General features: G+C 32.2%; 2 protein-coding genes across 5 annotated transcripts; both read right to left on the bottom strand.

Annotated features, from left to right (window-relative positions):
* Window positions 1-428: 428 nt before the first annotated feature.
* LOC111712381 (bromodomain adjacent to zinc finger domain protein 2B) lies at window positions 429-4,334 on the bottom strand. 4 transcript variants are annotated; one of them, XR_002767434.1, is made up of 7 exons: window positions 4,274-4,334; window positions 3,987-4,029; window positions 3,395-3,517; window positions 2,266-2,664; window positions 1,891-1,955; window positions 653-1,434; window positions 432-508 (listed from the first exon to the last, which is right to left on the bottom strand). XR_002767434.1 is itself a non-coding variant. In XM_023486966.1 (6 exons), the coding sequence occupies exons 5-6, from the start codon at window positions 1,277-1,279 to the stop codon at window positions 473-475; spliced, it is 663 nt and encodes a 220-aa protein (XP_023342734.1). In that variant the 5' UTR covers window positions 1,280-1,434; window positions 1,891-1,955; window positions 2,266-2,664; window positions 3,395-3,517; window positions 3,987-4,034; the 3' UTR covers window positions 429-472. The 4 variants fall into 4 exon arrangements, 3 of the variants coding, with proteins under 3 accessions (XP_023342734.1, XP_023342732.1, XP_023342733.1); XM_023486966.1 differs by lacking the exon at window positions 4,274-4,334 and having other exon boundaries at window positions 429-508; window positions 3,987-4,034; XM_023486964.1 differs by lacking the exons at window positions 432-508; window positions 653-1,434 and adding an exon at window positions 1,547-1,589.
* Window positions 4,335-15,118: 10,784 nt separating this feature from the next.
* On the bottom strand, window positions 15,119-25,862 carry LOC111712382 (uncharacterized; the record flags this gene model as incomplete). The annotated part of the gene is given in 5 exon segments (XM_023486968.1): window positions 15,119-16,099; window positions 19,620-19,715; window positions 21,987-22,079; window positions 22,528-22,606; window positions 25,781-25,862. Coding segments are annotated over 5 exon segments (528 nt in total). The 3' UTR covers window positions 15,119-15,916.
* Between the last annotated feature and the right edge of the window lie 1,182 nt (window positions 25,863-27,044).

Here is a 27,044-nt window from a genome sequence, read left to right as displayed (position 1 = left end):
AGAAAAGGAGAAAAGAAGAAAAGTAGAAAAAGGGAAAAGCAGAAAAGGAGAAAAGGAGAAAAGAAGAAAACGAGAAAAGAAGAAAGGGAGAAAAGGAGAAAAGGAGGAAAGGAGAACGGGAGAAAAGGAGAAAAAGAGAAAAGAAGATAAGGAGAACGGGAGAAAGGAGAACGGGGGAAAAGGAGAAAAGGAGAAAGGGATAAAAGGAGAAATGGAGAAAAGGAGAAAAGGAGAACGGGAGAAAAGGAGAAAAGGGAGAAAAAGAAGACATAACAAACAAAAAGTATGAGAGTAGAACTAAAGAAGTAACTATTAATATAAGAGAGGAGAAGTAGAACTTCATGAAATGATATTTAAATACGAGAGCAGAACTTTATAGAAAAGAAGAATAAAGTTGGGCATAAAAAAGCATAAAAAGTAAACTGTTCTTATCATATTCACAACAAATATATTTCAGTTTAAGAGGCCTTTATCACAGTTTCTTGCAGCAGCTGAAGTAACTCAAATCCTTGAGAAAGGTATTTATTAATAAATTTAAAACCATTAATTCGTAAATTGTGGTTTGAAATATAGTTGAAAGCAACGTATTTTTTACTGATTTTAAGTTTTTCAATTGACTGTTAAGAATATTATAATTTTTGTGAAACATTACCCCGGATCTAGATGACGAATTTTCAGCACTTTTCTTCGCTTGTGCTTCTTCAGAGATATTTTCATTGCTTTCCAGGTAATCATTATCATCATAATCTTCAGTATCATCTTCAGTTTCATCTTCAGTTTCCTCAACAGGATAATCTTCAGAATCCTCATCATTGTCCTCATCGTTATAATCTTCCATATTCTCATCAGGATAATCTTCAGAATCTCTTTTTCTCCTTCGTTTAGACTCATCAGGAGCACATCTTACGTGTCTGCACATATCTCCGATATCCAGAATTATTGCATAGTCTTCTCCTGTCCTAGGATTCATAACTGTACTTTCATGAGTACTCGGAGTTAATTCAGGGTTGGGAGAACCTGGAGAACGTGTAGTGCTTGTAGACCCTGATATTAATGAAGACCCTGGAGTAATTCGAGAATCTGGAGTACCTGGAGAATAGGAAGTACTGGGAGTACGAAGCTTGTTTGAGTCCCGGGAACCTCGAAGTCCTGTGGTACCTCCAATATTTTCAGTACTGTAAGTACTACTTGATATCGATGAGTGGAGATCAATTAAGTAATATTTAGATCTGACTCTAATCAACAAGGTTGTGATTGTAATGAATAAATAAAACTGCATTCTCCAATAAAACAAGAAGACTAATTAAAAATTTGTATTTCTCATTGGAAAATCCGAAAACAATTTTAACATTTAAAAAGATAAACAGATCAAATATCTGCGTTTTCTCTTCTAGATTCATCGGCATTTTAGCAGCAGGATAAATAAACAGCATCCTAGGATAAATAAACAGCATCCTAGGATAAATAAACAGCATCCTACGATAAATATACAGCATCCTAGGGTAAATAAATAGCATCCTAGGATAAATAAAATTTGTGACCGTTCCATTTGAAAATGAATTTTAGCAGCAGGATAAATAAACAGCATCCTAGGATAAATAAACAGCATCCTAGGATAAATAAACAGCATCCTAGGATAAATAAACAGCATCCTAGGGTAAATAAACAGCATCCTAGGATAAATAAACAGCATCCTAGGGTAAATAAACAGCATCCTAGGATAACTAAAATTTGTGACCGTTCAATCCTCATCCTCAGAATAATATTCCTGTGTGCTTTAAAGGAACTGTTCTTGTAATTTCAAGAGACAATCCATTTAAAACTGGAGGATCACTTGAAATTATAACGTGTTCATTCTCTTTAAAGTTTTATTTTTAAATTAAATATTACTTGATTGTCTGAATCCTCAGAGTTTGAGTTTGAATAATCTGAACCGATAGTTCCTCTCGAGGTGCCTGCAATTTTATCAATTTATATATTTTATTAGATTATTTTCTGCCGAAAACTAAACTTATGCTTTGTCAAAAATACAATAAAACTTCATAATACTTTTTTAACATTCATGAAGATGCAAATTTCTCTATATCTTTGCAACTCAATGTCGTAAACATTTGATATTTCAAACTATGACATATCGGTTAAACAGTGTGAGTTGGACATATCAAAGGTCTACATAGATTAGGTTGCAATGATATAGGGATATAAAATTCGACTTTTCTGTTCCTTTCGTATTATATATGTGAAAAATTAACTTCTACGATTTACCTTGATGTTTGTTTGATTTTACAGGAAAAACGTATTCTCTCTTGTTGGCTTTCTTATGCGAATTTTTTTTAAAGAGGTCAGAATTTAAATTAGTTGTTCTAGAGTTAAGTGGAGCTCTGGTATATCCTACTGATCTTGGGTTTCTTTGCCTTAATTGTTTGAATTTGTATTTTGATTTGAAGTGTTTATTTCTTCTTTTTATTTTTTGGTAAAGTTTCTTTGGTCTTTCGGTCATATCTGGAGGTTGGAGAGAATAATCACTTCCATATCTTTCGACACTTTCAGCATTTTTGTCACTTGTATCACTTGTATCGCACTTATCTACATGCTGATAAACAACCCAGTGCCCATTTTCATTCAGCAACTTTAAAACGTTCATCTTTCCATCTTGTGTCATCCCTAAAAAAAGGCATAAAATCAAATAAGAGTTTTTAATAAAACATTTTTCATAAGAAACATGCTGCTTGAGTGACAAAGGATAGGTGACGAAACCATAGATAAAGAAATAAACATAGATAGCTTATGTACGCAAAATCACCAAGAAGTGTACAGTCCGCGAACTCACACTTCTAGGGGTCAAAGTGTACTTCAATGATAAGCGGGGTGGTTTCATGTTTTAATGGATTTCATAATAAAGTGTAAAATAACTCCGGGAATGGAACTATTTGAACAATATTTCACTGAGCAAAATATCATATTGACGAGAACTGAAGAAGGACATGAGAAGGACTAAACTAACTTAAATTTCTCTCTACAGAACTCATGTACACCACAAGTACTCAATGACATAAGAACAGCCAATGTTCACAACCGACCTAGTTAATCTATATAAAAGGAATATCTTTAAAACATCTATGTACATTTATATCTTTCAAAATGAAAAATGTCGTCTTGTGCGCAATTCTATCCTTATCTATGGACACACCTGGCAAAACAGAATGAGTGGAATATCAAGAGTAATAAATTAAATCTTAAAATGTTGAATTTCCCGTACCCCCCCCCACTTAGTATTTTAGTACTTTTATTTATATTTCATCAAAACTTTATTTGAACTTTTGACTTAAATACCTTGAGTGGTTTCTTAAATGTTGGGCGTGATTTGAAAAAATATTAAAAAGTTAAATTTTACCATCTTTACAAACTACTCCTGCGCAGAAAGTTTCTATATTTATTCTGTAATTTCTGTTTCCATCTTCATCTTCTTCTTCTTCTATTGTTAGTGATCGTTTGCTTCTTCTTTTGTGAAGATTTTCTGTAAAAGAGATTCAAATCAAAATTCGAACATTTAAACATTTAAATGTTAGCAGAAGAAGAGAGTTATGGGACAATTTTTTATAAAAAAATTTCGACTTTTATGAAATAAGTCTTTTATAGATATTTTTATATAGATATTTTATTTATATTATATTTTATTATATTTATTTTTATAGATATTTATTATATTATATATGTATACAGGGTTACTCACAAAAGATGAGACTTTGGTTTTCTGTCTTTAATGTCGTCTTTAAATGATAAAAATACATTCTTAGTTTACAAAGTAAGAGATGGCTTACAAGTTTATCGTTGCAGGAATCAAGTAAGAAAGAAAAGATATTTTGTACAGTTGTTTGTAAAGTATCATGCTTTGTAGATAACCATGTACTTCAGCTGATACCGATGATACATATATATACGTGTAAATTGTACACTGTATGGTTTGATATGATAAGATTGTTTACCCCTTTCACTATCCAGTACTGCGCCATTATTTAGGTTCAAACACTTTTCAATAATATTCATGTTAAATTCTCGTAAAGTGATAACCAAAAAACAATGGAATATGAAGACGACATTTTAGCAATACTTAAGTGTATTTGATGTTGTTACAATGTAAATAGTTGTAGTAGACACTTTTTAAATCACGCTTAGTAAAATGGGTTTGTTTATAATTTGTACAATTGCTGTGTCTCATGCTCATTGGACTTTTGGAGTTTTCTGAATAAATAAATNTTATAAAAAAGTATTCCTGTGCGCATAGTATTAGAACAAAATAAAAGCAATATTTGTGCATTGCAAGGAAAAGAACTAGGTTCCTACTGACCTCGTTAGCTCTTCAATATAATTAAATTCATTTAAAACAAAATATTTATTTTTGTTTTCATTTGAAATGCGTCTCCGAACTAGGAACTAGGAACTAGGAACTAGGAACTAGGAACTCGGAACTAGGAACTACTTCTAGAGAAAATATATTTAATTTTTAGTAAACCTTCAACTGGAGATTATGCAGAATGAGAAAGGGTTGAATTGTTTCACAAATATTTAAATCCCTAACTTCTCCTAATTTCAAACAGAATTGAAACAAATACTAGTCAATTTTAAACTATTACAAGGCTCTGGGTTATGGATTATCTTGCAACACAATAAAAGCTTTTTAAAGAATCCTGGTGCAAAGAGCTTGTTTCTAGCTTCAGGTTTGAAGTGAACGTGTACTTAGTAAAATCCTGAACATTTTTTACTTCAAACAATGAATATTTACTTTCGCACTTTTTAACTTTCTAAAATGTAAATAGGATTCAATCTTTTTAAAAAATGCACAAATAGTTGATATGAAAGGTACTGTAAGCGTAATTACAAGTGATTTGAAAATGAATATTTTTTATTGTGATTTCTCTACAAAAGTGACTATCGCACATAGATTCAGCCTGCTCATAAACAGTCTCATCAATTATTAAGACAGGGTTGACTTTGAAGTGTCGCAACGCCCTAAGCTTTGATTTTACCGCTCTAACTCACTTATGCTTTTCTGTAGCCCTTTACATGTACATTTTAGCATTGTAAAGCACTTGTTGTTAGCTTTGGTTGTTTAGAAGTAATTGGCAAATTTTTCAACAATTTAAGCTTGAGATCGTGAGACCATTAAATCGCAGTGATCGTAATCCTTCTGCAAGAAATTATATAGAAATTATGAGAACCAAACACATAGAAAACTACAATATCTTTCACAATATTGATCAGAAAAAGTTTTCAAGGGTACTGTTGTAAATCGGGCATAATCATCTTTGAATAAAGAGTAACTTGAAATTACGCTTACAGTCTCTTGGAATCCGATTTTTTATACTTTTGTTTGTTGAAGTCCCGTAATATTTCTCAGTGTTTTCACAATATATATATATTCGAGGTTCCGTGATGTTTTAGTTTATGATATTATTACTTTTGGACCGTGGGAACGTTTGTATTGTAAATATCGAGATCAATGCTTGCTCTCGATTATTTGTAAATCTAAAAATATTGATTTAATCTATTTTCGATATCCCACATGGTAATCTTACTCGATTGAAATATACAAATTAAATGCTAAACCTGCGAAAGAAGGATGATGTAGACTGTGGTGGAAGTTAGGAGGAAAATTATTAAAAAATAGACTGCGCGATGTATAAAGGAATAGTAAAGGTTGGAAAATAGAAATCTGATGGTAGAAAAAAGAAAGGTTAAACGTGGAAAGTGGAAGGAAGAAAATTAACACGGTAGCAGACCAAAAGAAAATGTGGAAGGTGGTGGGTAGAAGGTAGAAGGTGGAAGGTGGTAGGTGGAAGGCGGAACGTGGAAGGTGGAAGCTGGAAGGTGGAAGGTGGAAGGTGGAAGGTTGAAGGTGGAAGGTGGAAGGTGGAAGGTGGAAGGTTGATCGAAATGTAGGGGTCTAAATAACTGAGCAATCATAGCACAAAGAAAATTTATTTTGTGAACCTAGTACTTAAATGGTTTACAAGATGTTGATCTGCTTCTAATGAATCAGAACTTTTAACAAAAAGTTTTACCATTTCATCCTTATAAGAGGGGAGGGGAGGGGTGGGCTATTTTAGACTATTTTTCAAAGTACGGTACCACTTCAAACTACAGTAACTTATATGTAAGATTGAAATCAGTTTTGTTTTCAATCATAACTCCATTAATGAAAAGAACAGAAATGTTTTTAATTTCTAATATGTAATCAAATAATGTTATGTTTCTCATACTTTAGTGCAAACTATAGTTGCTACGAGGTCACAAAGTAGTACCAAGTAATGTAGTACAAAAATGACCTTCTCCTTCTGCATCTACTTTAGTGTGGTACGTTAAATAAATAAAAAATAAAAAAGCATTAGCAGTAATGGCCTTTCTTTCTCGAAATATATCATAAATACATATATATATCATGCATAAATAATCAATTTATTATTCAATAAAAAAACAGATATTCATCCTCATACACGATGTTTCATGTACCATTTGACATAGACCAATCTTCAGTGAGGCCTGTTCTCGACATTTATTACGTAAATACATATGTTACAAAAACATATACATTACATTTACATAAATGCATACATTATATGAATTTATATATATTACATAAATGCATATATTACATAATTACATATCTATATAATTAAACAAAACATTCGTATATATGCGCCCTATAGCCGGTCAAACGGCTGAACCGAATGGGCTGAATTTTTTTGGGAACCCTGGGGTATTCCGGGGGTTAACAAAGGCCTAAAAAAATGTTTTTTAAAATGTTTTAAAATTGGGCACTTCAGTTAGCATAACATAAATGCAAATGTTACATGAATACATATATACAATTCATGTTGTAACTTACAACTTCAGTTAGTATAACATAAATGCATATGTTACATGAATACATATATACAATTCATGTTGTAACTTACAACTTATTAGGAAAGATAAAAAGTAAATCTGCAACAAATGTCAAATGATTTTTTGTAATTTATTCAAATTCTTTAGCATAAACTGTTGAGCTAAGATTGCTCATTGTATTCTTTATAAAGGACTATGGAACAGTGTTGAGAGGAAACCACGCCACCACATATGTGATCCTGCTGGTTAAATATTGTGTTTCAGGTTTATTACATAATCTTAGAAAATTTACCATTTCAGATAACAATTATAAAGTAAGGTTAGACTTCGTTTATCGAGTAAATAGCCAATAGAACCACCAGGAAAGCATCCTTATCATTTATCATTTATATCTTTTCTTTTATTGAGATATATTAACTTCATATATAATATACTATATTGAAATTGATAGATGTTTGGGATTAGACTTTTAACCGTCAAAGAGACCTGTCTTTCAGGGGAGATGATAGTTCTCTACCTGTGTGCTCAGTTAGCTGTACTGTACACTTACAACTGTTTACTAATATTGAAATACTAAGTTTAGGAGAGATGAGAGTTACAGAGATCGATTAACACCTAAAATATGCGATATTTTCCACAGCATGTTCTATTGTGTACAAGTACTGTACACGACCAATCTCAGACATCTGTATTCAGGGATACTTAAGGATCCTTTGAATAGGAAATACAAAATCTTTAAAAATAGACAATATTCATAAACGTTATGTTTTATGTTTAAAATTGGATTATTTCTTTAAAAGTTGTAAAACTAAATCCCTGAATGCAACAAATGCCAGTGAGATGTCAGTCAAAAAACATTACATGGAACCATAGTATGGCGTGCCGGGACACTATAGGCCCGCTCAGCCTATCCAGGTAGAGTATATGAGCAGGCTGTGTGGTCTGTGGTTAGGCCAGAATTTCCTTAATAAACAAATATGCAGCACGCATTAACGTACATCAGCACTCTATACATACTATAACCTCGTTGCTGTCTTTACAGGAACCAACACAGGGAAGTAGTCTCTGAGCCCGAATTTTTTCATCCGTACTTTTTGCAAACATATGACGTCTCCACTTACTAACGTCCTAAATACGGAGGAATTAAGTACTGTCTAAATGGGATTTTCTACAACATCTAGTGTCCGACCATAAACTGCAACATCGCGCGACCCCTATAGACGAAAATAAATAGAAAGCTTTTCAATACACTGCATGAATACATTTTCAGGGATGCTTTTTATTGATGACTTTCAAAAATATTAAGTTCTCAAGAATTCATGGATTATGATAATTTTCGTAAAATAAAACTACAGAATATTAAACTTTTTATTTAGTTTTTATCAAAATCGGATTAAAATTTGACTTTTTGAATTAAATTATATTATTAAAATTGTGATTATTATTTATCCCTGTGTTTATAAAGTTGTATTGTGTGCAGGTGCTGACATCTATAATAAGGTTAACTCACGGCGAAATTATGTGAGTAAACACGACGTGAGTAAGTCTGTCTGTCCGAAAATAACTTACGGGTGACATCTAGCGGAAAAACACTATAGAGTACGGAGACGTATTTAGGACGTCTTAAATACGACCGTAAATTTGAAAAAATTCCGGCTCAGGAGTTTATTATTCCGGATTAACTTAAATGGGATCCCAGGATAGAACAGGAAGCCCAAGTAATTTGGAGAGGATGGAAATGGCCAACATGCCTAGCTCAGGGGAATCTTTAAGGTCCTTAGATCAACATAAACAATCTAGTTTATATAGTGTGGCTACTTATGGACACCAAATAAATCTATGTCATCCTAAGAATCATAAATTATTATGAATTAGCCTAAGAACCCGATAAATGCCAGTGTTGCAATTTTTTTTTTAAACATGTATTAGAGAGGCTGCGTGCTTGCCAATTTTAGATGATTATCGCAAAACTAATTTAGCATGGAGCTTATTTAACCTATTAAGATGTATAGATACATAATTGCTAAGCAGGCATGTAGGAAAAGAGAGTTCCAAAATAAAAGAAAATAGTTTGACGAAATTTTATCTTATTAAGTGTAACGAAATCAGTACAAGACTAGAATTAGAACTAGATCTAGATTTGAACTAGATCTAGAACTAGAACTAGATTCATAACTAGATCTAGATTTAGAACTAGATCTAGGTTTATAAATTGATCTAGATTTAGAACTAGATCTAGATTTAGAACTAGATCTAGAACTAGAACTAGATCTAGAACTAGAACTAGATCTAGAAATATCACTAGAACTAGATTTAGAACTAGATCTTGATTTAGAACTAGATCTTGATTTAGAACTAAATCTAGATTTAGAACTCGATTTAGAACTAGAATTCTAACTAGATTTAGACCTAGAGCTAGATATAGAACGTAGCTAGATTTAGAACTAGATCTAGATTTAGAACTTGATCTAGATTTAGAAATAGATCTAGAACTAGAAATAGAGCTAGAGCTAGGACTAGAACTATTACTAGAACTAGATCTTGATTTAGAACTAGATCTAGATTTAGAACTAGATCTAGATTTAGAACTAGATCTAGATTTAGAACTAGAACTAAAACGAGATATAGATTTAGAACTAGATCTAGATTTAGAACTAGATCTAAAACTAGAACTAGATCTAAAACTAGAACTAGAACTAGAACTAGAACTAGAACTTGGACTAGAACTAGATCTAGTTCTTAATCTAGATCTACATTTAGAACTAGATCTGGATTTAGAACTAGATCTTGACTTAGAACTAAATCTAGATTTACAACTAGATCTTTACCTAGATTTAGAACTAGATCTAGATTTAGAACTAGATCTAGATTTATAACTATATCTAGAACTATAACTAGAGCTAGAGATAGAACTAGAACTATATCTATATTTACAACTAGATCTAGATTTAGAACTAGATCTAGAACTAAAACTAGATTTAGATTTAGAACTAAATCTAGATTTGGAACTAAACCTAAAACTGGAACTAGACTTGCAACTATATAGAAACAGAACTAGAACTAGAACTAGAACTAGAACTATTGAACTAGAACTATTGAACTAGAACAATTGAATTTGAACTTGAACTATTGAACTAGAACTTTTGCACTAGAACTAGAATTAGCACTAAAACTCTATATATATAGAACTAGAACTAAATCTAGAAATAATACTATATCTAGATATTGAACTAGAACTAGAACTGAAACCCAAACTATAAAAAGATATAGAACTAGATCTAAAAATATAGCTAAAACTAGAACTATAGAACTAGAACCAGAACAAAAACAAGAACTAGAACTATATAAAGAACTAGAACTAGAAGAGCCTGAAACTTGTTAAAAAATCTGATTTGATTGCAATTATTTGAAATTATAAACCTGTTAAGAACTGTCACGTATCTATAATTATATTTTATTAAGGGCACTATTTAACCCTGGAATGCTGAGATATTATTATCTTAAAGGGAGAATTCGCAAGAAATGGGTTAGAGTTAATTTTTTAATTCATAAATAATTTGATATATTTCTTCGTTTGTAAATTTTAATTTCTAATTTCTAGCAAGATCACATTGATATATATTTCATTAATTGTAAAATGGTTCAAATTTGGTAAAACAAAGTTTCACAATCAAATTCTTTCGTTTTCAAATAGTTAGACGAGTGTTTTCACAAATTGATTGGGGGTTTTATGTTTTCAATGTTTATTTACATATAGCAGCTTATTTAAACAATATCAAAATTGAAACTTTTCGATATTCCACAAATTGTTCTGGTTAAGTCTAAAAAACTAGTTTTTTTTATACTTTTTGATCTTTCCAAAAAAACGGGTTTTGCTGATAATTTGCATAATTTTCAAGGGATTTTTTTTTACAAATTTAACGTTTCTGAACTTAGTTTTTAAAGACGGATACCCATTTTTATTTATTTTGACAAATTAGTTTACATAATGATTTATTTAACACAAAAAAAGCGAAAATCGGAATGAGTAAGAAAATTTAACAGACAAATTCTCAAATATTTTTTTAGTGTATCAAAAAAAACTTTAGAGCTGGTGCAAGGTAGAAAAAAGTGCCCCATAGTTTCACCCTCAATTTCATTCCCATGTTTATTGTTACACCCTGTAGGATTGAAGATATGGACGACGACATTCTAACCTCTGAATGGTATGTTACGTATAAGAGATGTTTATCTTAACATTTATAATCACGGATCACAATCAAAATGTGATTACGATACAGAATGTATCACACTCTCATAATAGTCAAAACGGGTTTTTTTTCTCGAATATTTGAAACCCGTTTTGTACATGTCAAGTTTGGTAATTTTGCGGGGCACAATCGTCAAATATACTTTGAGTTTTTACCTTAAATTACTAAATATGGGGGCCTCCCTTCTTTCGCCGCTCCCTCTTTCTTCTTAGATGACAAAATCATTCTTCAGAAAATATAATTTTTCTAAACAGATTTTTTTTTCTGCCGATACAGTAGCTTTGTTTGATCTTGATTGATACAACCCATAAAATAATTAAATGTATTTCACATTGTTTCGCTTTAACTTATTAAAGTTGATCCCTTGAACTTAGGAAGGTTTTTATAAATGATTTCTTTAATTGAAATTCTGAATCTTTTCTTTTCATATTTTTTTGTACATAAAGGGAATTACGTAACTTCAATTGACAATGCGGAATTATGCTGCACTGCAGAGATACTAAAATTAAGATAGATTTTGTGATAGAAAAACAACTGCATTTCCCTCATGGTCCATCAGATAAGGCATCGATGTGAATCAGGCATGCCTCTCTTTCAAACGGTACCTTAAAATTACGTCTTCAGTGAACAGTTCCTATGAATTATAAATTGTCGTAATTGTTAAAGTTAAAATTTTAAAAAATACTTTCTGATTCTGATACTGGAGTATAATCATTCCGATTTTTTAAAATTACATTGTTTAAGATCATGGTTACCTCTAATCCTTTTAGCCTTCTCTCCTCCCTCCCTTATCTCACCCTTCCTCCCCCCCATTCTACCCCTCCCCCCATTCTACCCCTTTCATGATCTCGGTCCAGGCCGTGAAAGAGGGAACATATTACAATATTTTGGCAAAATTTGAATATTAGTTTTGTGTCTGGCTGCCCAGTTTTTAGGCCCTAAACCCTAATTATTCTCAGAGAACTAGCATCCATGGAAATTAGAAGGGAGAAGGCATAAGGGGGGGGGATTAAGTAGATTGAGTTTTTGAATGACTTCAAAAAAATCAAGAATTTTTTTGAACAACTGTATTATTAACAGGTTAAAACACCAAATGTTTGTCTTGTAGAAAGTGTAATTTATTAGAGTAAAGTTAATCTAAATTTTGTTTCAAATTTTGCTTGTTTTCAAACAAAACATATTTACTCTTCTCACTTTTGAATTTAAAATGAAAAAATACAGAAAATACAAAGATGTAAAGTAGAGCTATAATTGTTGTATTTGACAAGAATTGAGACACATTTGGTGTTTAAATAAAGTATACAGAGGCCGAATTTAAAGATTTTGAGCAGCGGCTTAAATATGGTTGGTTCCACTTAAAATTGTATTCAATGGTTCAAGATCTAAGCCGGCGCTCGATTTAAACCGGTTTTTGGCGGATTTGAGACGCGGCTCAAATTCAAATGGATTTTAAAGAGCTGACACCCAATTTTTCTCTCCCATTACTTTTAATGGATATAATTTACATTAATGCATTTCTTCTGAAATAGTTAATTGGAAATGGATTTCTTCTCTCGATATAAATAAATGAATAAACATGAGAAACAACAATATTCTAGTTTGTACAGACCAACTAAGTCATAGTATATAGAGTGATGATGTACGCCAATCCTTTAAAGACCATGTACTCCACTTTCAAAGGTCTATCTGTATATTACAGTACTCGGGGGATTTCTGAAAATTCTAGAAATAATTTCAACTTTCCGTTAAATAGAGAGATATATATGGTTCACAATGGTGCACTTAAAGCTTTGTTTGATTACGAAGGCACGAGGTAAATTTTCTCTTTGAAAGTAGATTATTTTAATCCTGATTTCTCTTAAAAGTGACTTGCGGTGTTTACCAATGAAACAACGGAAGAAATTATCCGAATTCAACACCTTTCAAGCTACACATATTTCAATTACACTTTTAAAGGAAAACTTGAACACTAATTTTTCAAACTAATATTGACCACTATAGCATTTTTTTCAAAATGCCGACTGCATATCCGACTATGAGAATTTGTTTTACATTTGACTATTGCAATCCACTGCTCTCTTATCGTGTGCAGATTGTATTTTCACAGTAAGACATACTATTGCAGTCTTTTACAGAGCAATATTTCATGGTTAATTAGCGGTTCTGAGAAAACTGAGTAAAATTTAAGATACAAAACCTCCCCATACACTTGTACTTCGAAAGCGGTACTGCATATTCGATATTTGTACTGCATGAATAGGCCATTATCTTTTAATATCCTTTACCAGTAAACTATCCTAAGTGTACACTATGGGTATAGATAGCGGCCCAGGTAGTAAACTATCATCCCCCTGGTACAGAACCCTCTCAATTTATAAGTTAACTTTTAGATATTAGTACAATTATGTATATAACAACAGAATTAAAATAATGACGTTTTTTAATTGTCAACTTCGGTACGTTCTGAAAATTAAACCCCAAAACCATTAATTTTATAGAAATACAACGAACTTACCAACCGTTAACGGTGGATCGGCAGTAATTGACGAATATTTGGTAAATATAACGTTAACGCCGTTATAAAATCAAAATGGTTTTTGCACGGAGACTCGAACGTACGAACACTTTGGGCCTTATACAAGGCTTAACAACTTTTATTACAATTCGGATGAAATACTGATTTGAAAATAATATTAGTAAAAATCTATTTCTAATCTCAAGGGAGTCCAAAAGTCGGAATATATGAAACAAACAATGTAATATAATGTAAAAAAGATCAGTGAAAAAAAATATGATCTACATAAACCCAACCCCCCATTTCCAACCCTTTTCCCAATCTAACAATGTGAAGTTGCAAATGAGCGGGGAGCAATTTTATAGCAGAGCTCCGAGCATGGGAGCTCCTGGTCTACACAATCTTAAATGGTTAGATGGATAGATAGATAGTTAGATGGATAGAGAGATAATTAGATGTCTATACAGATAGTTAGATGGATAGATAGATAGCTAGCTAGATGAATAGATAGATATTTAGATGTATTTAAAGATAGTTAGATAGATATATTGACAGTTAGATTGATAGATAGTTAGATAGATAGATGGATAAATAGAGAGATAGTTGGATGGATAGAAAGATATTTAGATGGGTTAATAGATACTTAGATACATAGATAGATAGATATATGGATAAATAGACAGATAGATGGATGGATAGATAGATATAGTAGGATTGAAACACTTGTAATAAATATAGTAATAATTCTCATATCTCTTGGAAACCTGAATTACCTTAGTATAGAGTTTGAGAGAGTTTTATCAGGATTGATACATACTTGAGAATACAGAGAGAGTTGTATCTGGATAGAGACATACTTTAGAATACAGAGAGAGTTGTATCTGGATTGATACATACTTGAGAATAAAGAGGGTTGTATCTGGATTACTACACACGCGTAAGCGCGCAAAAAAAAATTTTGGTCCCCCCCCCCTTAAAAACCCCTTTTTTGAAAAAATATTAATACCTTTTTTTACCCCCAGGATTCTAGGGGGGTATTTACCCCCAGGATTCTAGGGGGGGGGTAAATAACCCCAATAACCCCCCTTATATCCGCCACTGATAAATACTACAATTAAACCTTAAATAAGCCATTCACCGAAAGAATTCATCAAATGTCGTATTCTTCACTTTCTTATAATGGAATGTTGCACTTATTTAGTATTTTATTTAAATAAATATATGGACCTCTTTAAAAATGTTCCCGATATTCATGGCTATTTATTTATTTTCGCAAATTCTGAGATTTACGTAAAATAGTATAAAACCCATTGAAAATTTGTCAAGACGACATTTGATATATTCTTTCGATGTATTACTCATTTAGAGTTTAACTGTTATCTTACCTGTAAAATTAATTAATTATTTTAATGGGGGATTTCCTTACACTTAACATTGATGTTTCTTTCTCATATTTATATTAAAGATATAAGGTATTTATAGCCATTTATATTACATATATAGTAGAATATAATACATTGGGGATCATTCCTATTTACATTAATATTCAGATAGTCTATATATAACATTTTCGTTATAATTAAAAATATAAAAAATTAAAATAATTTAATAATTGTAACTGTGCAACAAACCAAACTGCGAATCTTTGATTTTTCGCCATTTTCAATTTTTTAAATAGATGGTCAAATGCGCTGTGCTTTGAGCTATTATCGAATTTACTTTGTGGCAATAAATTACCTTTATTCTACAGAGCTGAAAAGTATAGATGTTCTTTAAATATCAGTGAACTTATACAGGTTGTCCCAAAACACATAGGAATAGATTGACGAATTTGTTAAGAATTAGCACTGTATTACCTAATTCGTATCTCTAATAGACAAAACATCTGTGGGTTCAAGCTTTCCTTGTGGGCATCACTTAATCAAAAAATCATTTACAAAGACGGTATACAAATTGTCACTCAATTCCCATGTTAATTAGAACACCCTGTAGAATATGCACATCGAGAAGCAAAAATCTTAACTTTTTCAATAACCAAGAAACTTTTAACTGAACAAAGCGTTTTGTAGATTTTTGTCTTCATGATTCAGAACTGCAAAAATGGTTGAGGGGAAAGTTCTGATGACAATTCATTGTAAATTGTTCATATAAATCACTTCAATTGTATAGATCACACAACATTTATAACTGCAACAGGATTTTTTCGTTTACAGACTTGGTTGTATGCCGTACAGTGTACAATTTACAGTGTACCGTACAGGACACTTTACAGTTCGGTTTCCATATACAGAGCTGCTTGAGTTGGGGTGATCAACGGGACTAAAGGTTTCGAGGTTTCCATATACAGAGCTGCTTGAGCCGGGGTGATCAACGAGACTACTGGTTTGGAGGTTTGCATCACCATTTCTTGAACCACTGTGATCTGAGGTGCCTGGCTGGTTCTACCGCACTGAAATATTGTACTTTTCTTTACAAATACAAATATCAGGATTCAAGATTTGAAGCTATTTTTTGGTTTCAAGATTTGAAGCTATTTTTTGGTTTCAACATTCAATTAAGTATTTTGATGGCTTACTAAATGACTAAACACAGAAATAAACCGTTTTTTTTTATTAATTCGAATGTTACTTGTGGGAAAACTAAAGATGCTTGAGTTTTTCTAAACCTTTTACACCCTTTTGACGCCATTATTTTCCCTGTAGTAAAGATATAAATATCGGCCAGTTTATATTCATAGTTTAATTAAAATCTTCACATAATATTCGTTCTGATCAGAGTTTAAAGGTAAGAAAACATAATAAAAAACAAGCAAAATATCTATTTTAATAAACTTATTACAATGTGTGATAAGTTTAAAATCTAGTTTTTTAGCCTAGAATTATTAATTTTGACCGTTTTTGAGGTTTTTAAGTTGAAAAATTGTTTTCCCTGCGCCACGCCCACACCTCTTCATTACCTATATCTTTGCTTTACAACATTTGTGCCCCCTCCCCCACCCTTCACAAATTTCTAACATTACAAATATGCTCGTAATAGGACAAAAATTCTTATTAATGAATTCTTTACGTGAGCAGATAAAAGGTCTGATTTAATTTGATTTGAGAAACAATGTTCAATAATATTAACATTTTTTACATACTTTTAAGTTTCCCAACATTTTCTAATGATGGTTTTCTTTCAAAGGCATTCTATGAAATTTTGGAACTTGGAAATCAATTTGTAATGTTTACACTATGCAGAATATCTGATTGAAAATAATATTAAAAAAAAGAAAAATAGTTTTTACATAAATGCAAAAAAGAATGAATTTTCAACCAAAACTAAACAATTCCAAACTGTTGAAGTATGTGCAAAATATTTAAATACATTTTAGGAATTAAAATGAAAAGTTTTTCCCTAATTCCAAAAGACCAGGGAAGTGATTAACTATTCTTTAAAGGTTAAGGGGGGGAGGGGTCGAATATCATTAAAATATATATCCCGACGCCTTTTTCAATTACGAAAATTATGTTTTTTTAAATATATATAAAGGCTTAAAATTCGTGATTATAACATTAGTTTTTGTAACCAACCGGGTATTTATTTTTCAGAATAAACGTCAAAACGGCTAAACTGATCGGGCCCAAATTTTGTGTGGGACCTCACATGACCCCAGTGAAGGTTTATAAATTATCAAAATTTTAAAAATTTGTGTTCAGAAGTTTTTTATTTTTGTAAAATTTGATTAACAAGCTTTCGAGCACCTATCGACCCTTCACTGGGATTGTCAACCTTAGATCAACCTATCGACCCTTCACTTGGATTATCAACCTTAGATCAACCTATCGACCCTTCAATGGGATTATCAACCTTAGATCAACCTATCAACCCTTCTATGGGATTATCAACCTTAGATCAACCTATCAACCCTTCACTTGGATTATCAACCTTAGATCAACCTATCAACCCTTCTATGGGATTATCAACCTTAGATCAACCTATCAACCCTTCACTGGGATTATCAACCTTAGATCAACCTCGAGGCCCTTTTGAAATCATCAACTTTGCTCATTGTCTGTCTGACAAACAGACAATAAACGTATCCAATAAACATCAAAACGGCTGAACAGATCCGGCCCAAATTTTTTGTGGGACCTCACATGAATCAAGGGAAGGTTTTTGGATGATCGAATTTTCAAAAATTAACCTCGAACAAGATTTGAATTTTTAAAATTAGAAACACTAGAAATTCAAGGCGCTTCGCGCCCTTCTTTCTAGCCTTAGAGGGCGCTTCGCGCCCATCTTCTAAATTAATTGTAAACATGTTCTCTTTGTGTACATCGTAAAACTAAACAAAAATAATTCGCGGATTTTTACAAAAAATTTCGCGGATTTTCAAAATTTTAAAAAATTTAATGACGATCGAATTTTGATAGAGACAAATATTTGAAATTTTGATGATTCATAAACCTTCCCTGGGCTCCCTAGATGTCCCACAAAAAATTTGGGCCCGATCGGTTCAGCCGTTTTGACGTTTATTGAATACAAACAAACAAACAGACAAACAAACAGACAGACAAACAAGCCAAATTTATATATAGATGGGCGCGAAGTGCCCTAAAAGCCTAACATCTTAGATAGCTTGAACAGTTTTCACAAACACACCCTGTAAACCTTGAAATAAAGTTTAACCTGAACATCGGAGACAAGAGATAATGTCTTCTTATTAATTGTTCGATGGTCTTTAAATTTAAATCTAAATCTCGGTATGTAATTGAAAAAATGAATAAATAACCCTAAACTAAGCTTTCGGTGTGTACTGCGGCGATCTGGAGAACACTGACCGAAGAAATAGTTGGTTTTAGAAGAGGTGATATATCCATGGAAAAAAATATGCGGGAACAGTTTTGCAGAGCTCCGTTTAATTTTGCAATAAAAAATGTCTGCAGCATTTCATTATCAGCAGGTTTTGAAAACGACATTCTATAAATTCTTTTGATTTCTCAAAGTTCTCACTGAAACTGTTCTAGATATTTTGTTGATGAAGTTATATTTGCACAATTTAGCGATACCGTTTCTGTATTTTCTAGTTTTTATCACCGTAATTTTTCATCAGCTTTTATCTATCATGTGATCAATTTCTCTCTGATTGCACAAAGATTTGAAAATTCATTACTTAAATCAGCAATTGTTCTGCTCAAATCAAGGTTATTTATTAAGGTTAGATACTCTGGATACGCTCCACTGTAACTGATTATTAGGAAAGGGTGGAATAACAAAGTTGCTGGTGCGATGGAGGAATCATTTTTTCCGATTTTCAACTATAAAAAGTGGACAAAATCCTTCCCCTCTCCCCCCAACACATGAAATTTTACTGTTTAATCTAGTTTACTTCAGTTGCAGTTTCATGAGTATGCAATGAACGATGATGTTGTGTCACTAGGATTTCAGGGCGATTCGCGCCCATCTAAACTTTTTAAATTATGAATATTCTCTCTTTGTACATCTACATTGTAAAACCAAAACAAAAAAGTATGTGGATTTTAGAAAAAAATGATCGTGGATTTTCAAAATTTAATGAAAATCTATTTTTGTTGAAGCCAAATTTTTGAAATTTTGATCATTCACAAACCTCCCCTTTGGGCCCGATCAGAACACACGTTCCGATGTTTATTGGATAAATACAAAGAGACAAAGTATTTATATATAGTATACTAGGTTTTTAAGGCGCTTCGCGTCCATCTTCTATATTTTAATTGTGAACATTTTCACATTCTATAAATTGTAAAACAAACAAAAAAACAAAAATTGCGGTTTTTATAGTAAATTTCGTGGATTTTTAAAAATTATTGGATATAAAATTTTGTCGGAGGCTAATTTCTGAAAATATGATAAACCTTCCCTGGGGTCACGTAAGGTTCCAAGAAAAATTTGGGCCCGACCGGTTCAGCCGTTTTGACGTTTTAAGATAAATGTGATCTATAACTGACCAGTGAGTAGATGAGGTTTCGTAGTTCAGATTGAAACTGACTTCCCAGCATACAGTAGGCACAGAAGTTCACACTTGAGTTCAGTACAGCACAGTACTTAATATAGACACTATATAGTTCAGTACAGTAGGCACAGAAGTTGACACTGGAGTTCAGTACAGCACAGTACTTAATATAGGCACTTTATAGTTCAGTACAGTAGGCACAGAAGTTCACACTGGAGTTCAGTACAGCACAGTACTTAATATAGACACTTTATAGTTTAGTACAGTATGCACAGAAGTTCACACTGGAGCTCAGTAAAGCACAGTACTTAATATAGACACTTTATAGTTCAGTACAGTAGGCACCGAAGTTCACCCTGGAGTTCAGTACAGCACAGTACTTAATATAGACACTTTATAGTTCAGTACAGTAGGCACAGAAGTTCACACTGGAGTTCAGTACAGTACTTAATATATAAGACACTTTATTGTTCAGTACAGTAGGCACAGAAGTTCACACTGGAGTTCAGTACAGCACAGTACTTAATATAGACACTTTATAGTTCAGTACAGTAGGCACAGAAGTTCTCACTGGAGTTCAGTACAGTACAGTACTTAATAAAGACACTTTATAGTTTAGTACAGTAGGCACAGAAGTTCACCCTGGAGTTCAGTACAGCACAGTACTTAATATAGACACTTTATAGTTCAGTACAGTAGGCACAGAAGTTCACACTGGAGTTTAGTACAGTACAGTACTTAATATATAAGACACTTTATAGTTCAGTACAGTAGGCACAGAAGTTCACCCTGAAGTTCAGTACAGCACAGTATTTAATAAAGACACTTCATAGTTCAGTACAGTAGGCACAGAAGTTCACACTGGAGTTCAGTACAGTACAGTACTTAATATATAAGACACTTTATGGTTCAGTACAGTAGGCACAGAAGTTCACACTGGAGTTTAGTACAGCACAGTACTTAATATATAAAACACTTTATAGTTCAGTACAGTAGGCACAGAAGTTCACCCTGAAATTCAGTACAGCACAGTATTTAATATAGACACTTTATAGTTCAGTACAGTAGGCACAGAAGTTCACACTGGAGTTCACACTGGAGTTCAGTACAGTACAGTACTTAATATATAAGACACTTTATCGTTCAGTACAGTAGGCACAGTAGTTCACACTTGAGTTCAGTACAGCACAGGTTTAAAGACACTTGTTGTCGCTAAGGAACAAGATTCTGACGATGAACAGTTAGACAAGGTATAACCCACGAATCAAAATCGATAATGCAGAAAACTCTTTATTTCCTAAAAAAATAATGAAATGAATAATGATAAATAATTGTTACAGGGTTTACAAATTTATAATGAAAAGATTCTTACGATCTATTTTCCTATTCGGGGGTTATCTGTCGAAAAGTCCGAAGACGCTTTTTATTCATTAAAACTTCTGAAAAGATTAACAATTAAATGTTGATGAAAGTCACTAATTCTTTAAATAAATGTTTTTGTTTAACTTTGAAATGGTTCACAATTGATAAACGTTTATACTCCGTTATCAGAGAACAAAGAAGAAAGCGGGCTGAAATTGTTTGGTTTGGTTTCTCGTCTCCGAGAGGAGCATTTAAGTTGAAGACGACATTACATAGAAGGGGGGGGGTCTTAATGTTAATGGTTGACAACACTATATAATTCAGTACTATACGGTTAAAAAGAAAGACTAAATTACAGTACATAATAAACGAAGGACAAGGATTTCGAGGTGGTTCGGACAAGAAAATGAGGAGAATGTGGCTCGGACGAGAAGTTGTTGTGGCTGGCCTTCCTCCCCTCATACAACAAGTATTTAATTAAATAACAATACATCAAAACAAATACTAAATTACAGTTCAGTGGATGTTTCTATATAGTACAGTACAATACAAATATTAGACTACAGTACAGTACAGTACAAAAAAAACTAGATAACAGAACAGTACAGATTACGTACAGAAGTACTAGTTTCTCACATAATAAGATAGAATAATTTTCTTTACAGCTAAACTAATTGGTAATCTGATCTGCGTTATATTTGAAAAGAAATACAATATATATCCAGATATATATTGTACAGGGTTACCAACATATATCCAGATATATTGTACAGGGTTACCAACAAAGGATAAGACTTCGTAGATAAGTTCTTGAAATATTTAGATCGGAGAGATAGATTTGGTGTTCAGCCTTAGATGTAGTTTTATAATTGTTTACTTGATTTTCTGGCAAAGAAAGATGCAATAATCTAGCCAATGATTGTAAGATATTGGCTAAATAACTCCTGTAAACTCGTCTCTGAAGTCTTATCCCTTGTGGTTAACCCTGTTTACTGTATACCTGAGAACAGATATCTCCAACTAGCTGAACCGTGGATGGATAATATCTCTGCTTGTTGGAGAAACAATCAATTATAGATTCAAGCTTTGTTACCTAAACAACAACCAAATTTGCGAAATAATTATAAAAATTAGAACTTTTCAAAACTAACTATCTTCCAATTAATTTGCAACATAAATCAAAAATGTATTCTAATGAATCAATTTTAGGGTTGATGGGTGGCGATAAGTTATAAAGGTAAACATAGAGGTCACAAAAGTCGGACACAAAATAAAGCATGGCATAATCTATAATCGTTTAGACTTAATGTTAAAAACTCCATATTTGAAGATTAAGTGTTGTATACATTAAGCCAACCACAGTTGAGCAGCTCTAAATCCTAGTTTTGTGTCCTGGCCAACATTCAACATCATTTTCCCTTTTTTAACTTTGCGCAAATAATTTTCTTTCTCTCACTTTTTAAGACCATGAGGGGATCAGATTCAAGGCGCTAATCTTCTTAATCCAGCCTATATATAATTGTTTGTTGTGAAAATCTAACCTCGTAAAGTCCTATTGTGAGACGAGGAGTGTTGAACACCAAGAAGATTATCACCAGAGCTACAGATATACGAGCCAACCTAGTGAGTGAAACTATTTCATCAAAATGTTGGTCATTACGGACCCAAAATGTTAAATTCACCAGACACAAAAATTATACAATGTCAAATAAGAAGCTACAACTATAAAAAAACGTTAAAAAAATCAAAACTCTGTTACTAATTAACAATTCAAAAAAAAATTGATCATGGGGGCAAGGTCAAGTTTTCAATTTTTTGTCACCAAATCATGTAGATTTGAGTACCAAAAGTTGCGTCTGGAACCACTGAACATCATTTGTCAGTTTTTCGATGTTTCAAAGTTGATTGATTTCAAAAAGGTTCCCCATAGTTTCCAATTGTTTGCAAAGATAAGCAAAGGAAATGATTCTTTGACACTAACTCTGATTTTCTAATCCTTATATCTTTGAAACCCATATGTCGTAGATCTTAGGTATTTCACACTCTAGTTTGCCAAGTTCATCAGCGCCTGATCCAATCAGAGTTCAGTCATGTGTTTGGTGTCTATTCTGAACCAATAGAAATTGCATGGCGGTAACATGTATCTTTCCATTTAGCTCATTATCCAATTAAGGTTATATCCTTATATCGGCGCCATAACAGTAAATGGAAATATTTACTTCTACTGAAACTATGGTAACATCTATCTATCTATCTCATTATCCAATTAGAGTTAAATCCTTATATCGGCGCTATAGCAGTAAATGGAAATATTTACTTCTCCTGAAACTATGGTGTTTAAACTTGGAATTCTGTTATATCAAAGAGTAAGACTGGCAGTTTTAAGCTAAAAATAATAAACACGAATTAAATTGAAAATAAGACACCAAAGTAATAAAAAATTAGATCGACCAAGCAATGATTTCAGGGCAGATAGAAAATCCATTTCGGTTTTGTCTCGGGTTAGACCAATCATGACATGAAATATTTTTGCCACAAACTCTGATTTTATAGTCATTAGATATTTCAAACTATGAATTCTGTAAGATCAATAAATCTAAGTTTGAAATATCAATAGATCATGTGACCAACCTATTTAAATGGTTTTTGGCTACAGGCAAAATTCCTGCTTTTTTACTACTGTGCACATTAGTGCCCATAGTGAAGGACAACTTAGATGACATTGCTATCAGTGACAATTACAGGGCAATTGCCATTGGCAGCTTGATTCTAAAATGGTTTGACTGGTTGATATTAATTCTAAACTCTGATAAGCTGACCACAGATGAACTTCAGTTTGGGTTTCAGAAGCTAGCCAGNTTTCTAAAAAAAAAAAAAAAAAAAAAATTTTTTTAAAAAAATTTTAACTACACCATTTATATATGTATTTATATCTTTGTGTGTGAATAAATCTTTATAATAATAATAATAAAATACATCCTCAGGTTGCAACAAAGATAGTGATTTTGTTGCAAAGACTCGGTTTCTTTCTGAAAGAAAAATTAGCAACAGAGAATATTTTTCCTTCATAATTATCAGTCAAAGAATAACTGTAGGGAAGCTGTCATTAGGAGGAAAAACTCTATGCTGTAAAAACGTTTTTTAAGACATTTTATGGGAAAATTTTAACAATTTTAAAATTTTTACCAAATTGGAAAGAATTGGGTATTTACAGTATAATATTATATAGATAAAAATTACTTAATGATTTAAGAACTTTTCCTGATAAATCTAATTTGTTTCTTTTTATCATATTCAAAAGAAAATTTCTATGAATTTTCTAATTACATATAGTTAATCTTTAGAATTTAGATTTCAAATTAATCTAATTGAAAATTGGAGATGGAATTTGGTCTTTTGGTGTTAATTAAGATTTATAGTATTTTGCATCTGCATTTTTAGGGTAAAAGTTATCCTTCTTCTTTTACGTTTTAGATAATATGATATTATCTTTCTGCTAAGGTACAGGGTGTCCCAGGAAACATGACAGTTGGTACTTCATTTGTATAAGAAATAATCAGAATAGGTTTGTCAACCATTAACATTAAGACAACAAGGTTATTGTATACGCGGTAATTGAACATCAGACAAATATTTCTTATTCAAATGAAGTACCATCTGCAAAGCATAACCATATGGTAGGGTGAACCGCGTCGGTTGTGTATCCCTGTCTATTCCATATTCAAATAATCGAGAGCAGAGACACCTGACAGCCAACTATTTCGGCATTTGAAGCTCATTGTATACAAAACAAATAAAAAATATCATGAAATATTAACTATAACAAATGCGTTGAAAAATAATCGACGACTTTAGGTATATATAATATATATCTGAATGATTTGCTTAAAAATAAATTAATTTTTTTACGATCCAAGTCGTATATTGCAACTTTCTGAATTTGTATGGACGCTACGTTCTTCAGTAAAAGTAGTTTTTAACAATTTTCTCCTTATAGATGCAACAGATAAAAGTAAGATTAGAAGCGATCAAAAGCGATTATTTTTCGCCTTAAGCCTATACCCCCGTTTACTTTTTCGCGAACACTCCCTTTATACAAATAATTGATTTATTCAGATATTTGATAAAGGTGTTTACAAAAATAATATTTAGAAATTAGAAATATTTCTAGTAATTAATAGGCATCTTAACAAACCATTTTACTACCTGATGGGAAGATTTGCTATTTATTTTAAAGCGAAAAGTAGTATTTTAAGATTAAATAAATCCTTAAATCTGCATAAGATGGAGATCAATGCTTGATCCGGAGTTCCACAACGCTCCGGTTCTGTAACTACTCAGCAATTTGGAAGAAACAGACATTTATTAGTTTCCTATTCCTCTACGATAAAATAAAACATCTTGTAAATGTTAAAGTGACATGGATTTTACAGTGAGGTCAATAAAACTTTGGAATATGAAGACAACTTTAAGACTCCAGGCGGAGACCCAGGTAGATATTCCAGCTACTGGTTTATAACCTATTAATCTGTAAAAACATCAAATAAGATTGTTTAATTGTCCAGTTTCTAGTTCACAGTTTTAGAGGTCAAACCTTAGATGTGTATGTTTATCCTTAAACCAGCCAAATCATAACACTTACAGAATAAAAAATATTTCATGAGGTGACATATTTCTCAAATTAACGGGTTAAACGCAAGATGTCGTTTTCTACCGAGAGTTGGACGGTTTTTGAAACCTAATGTGGAACGCCGGGTATTTCCGCATAAATAAATAATTTGGTTGGACTTGTACCTGAAGTTAAGAGCTCGTCTTCTTCTGCTTGTAACTAGGGTACTGGTTGGGATAGACGAGTAAATCTTGAAGTTCATCAGTCCTAGGTAAACATAGAAAACTTATATACTGGTTGGGATAGAGGAGTATATTTTGAAGTTCATCAGTCCTAGGTAAACATAGAAAACTTATATACTCGTTGGGATAGAGAACTATATCTTGAAGTTAATTAGTCCTAGGCAAACAAGGAAAACGTAAATATTTTAATTAGTTCTTAAGTCAGACCCTAAATATCAACTTTATAATTATAAAAAATTATGACAGAAGCGTAGAATGATTTGCTATTTTATTGTATCACATGACATGATTTGAGAGGTTTCATTTCAAATCAATGTTTTAAAAACAATCTTTAGTCAAAGAATAAATGTAATGATGTATTCGTTTTCCTTTCCGCTTTCTCTTTTTCTCTAAGAATAGTATCTTATTAATTTATCAAGAGTGTCAGGTTTGGAGTATATACTATAACAATGCTTGAAAACAAAAGAACAATGGTTACAAAGTAATCTTTAACCTTATTTTTATTTTTATTCAGATCGAAAGAGGCTGTTCAGGCGCGCAACTAAGGGGGGGCAGGGGGCCAGGCCCCCCTAGCCTGATTAAGGGGGGGGGCATGCCCCTCCCTTAAGAAGTCTTGTCCCCCCTGTAGGGGGGGGGGGGCAAGAAGTGACCAAGTCCACCCTGTTTTGCAATTTAGCGATTCATGAATCCTGACCCTGAGGAAATTTAAGAGCTCTTATCGTAAAATAAAAAAAAAAGATATTGAACGTTAGTTTATTGAGCTTATAGTTCAATCGATATAGCACTTAATACACCATATACACACACACAGACCCCCTTCGTCTCCGAGCCTAACTTCTGCCGTAGATCAGAACAGGTTGACAAGGTTACAAGGTGCCTTAATCTTTTTTTTTGTTCATTATTCTGTTTTTTCCTGGGAAAGGGAAAGGGGGTTTATTAAGTATTTTTTTTAGATATTTTCACTATCAGTTCTGCCACTTATTATGATATTGCTTTAATACTGTAGTACAACTGTTAAATTAATCCTACATATTCACCCTGCAAATATTGTGTGATGTGTCATATTAAAAAAATATATTTTTCATGTAAAATCATGAATTTTTAATGAAAGGCATTTCTTGTCAGTTTTTGAGTACAATGTTACATATTTGATTTATTGATAACTAATGAAAATTTATATATATATATATATGTTTCTCTTTTCTTT

Source organism: Eurytemora carolleeae, unplaced genomic scaffold, assembly GCF_000591075.1.
Source record: "Eurytemora carolleeae unplaced genomic scaffold, Eaff_2.0 scaffold1229, whole genome shotgun sequence".
Classification (NCBI taxonomy): domain Eukaryota; kingdom Metazoa; phylum Arthropoda; class Copepoda; order Calanoida; family Temoridae; genus Eurytemora; species Eurytemora carolleeae.
Note: the sequence above shows the minus strand (reverse complement) of the source record. Positions and strands in the feature narration are given on the sequence as shown.

Excerpts from the sequence above, each read along its gene's own strand:
- LOC111712381 (XM_023486964.1), bottom strand. The coding sequence starts at position 4,318 with ATGCACAAATATTGCTTTTATTTTGTTCTAATACTATGCGCACAG. Across the intron at positions 1,956-2,265 it reads AAAATCAAACAAACATCAAG|GCACCTCGAGAGGAACTATC; the intron begins GTAAATCGTAGA and ends ATAAAATTGCAG. Across the intron at positions 1,590-1,890 it reads CTGAGGATTCAGACAATCAA|GATGCTGTTTATTTATCCTG; the intron begins GTAATATTTAAT and ends TATTTATCCTAG.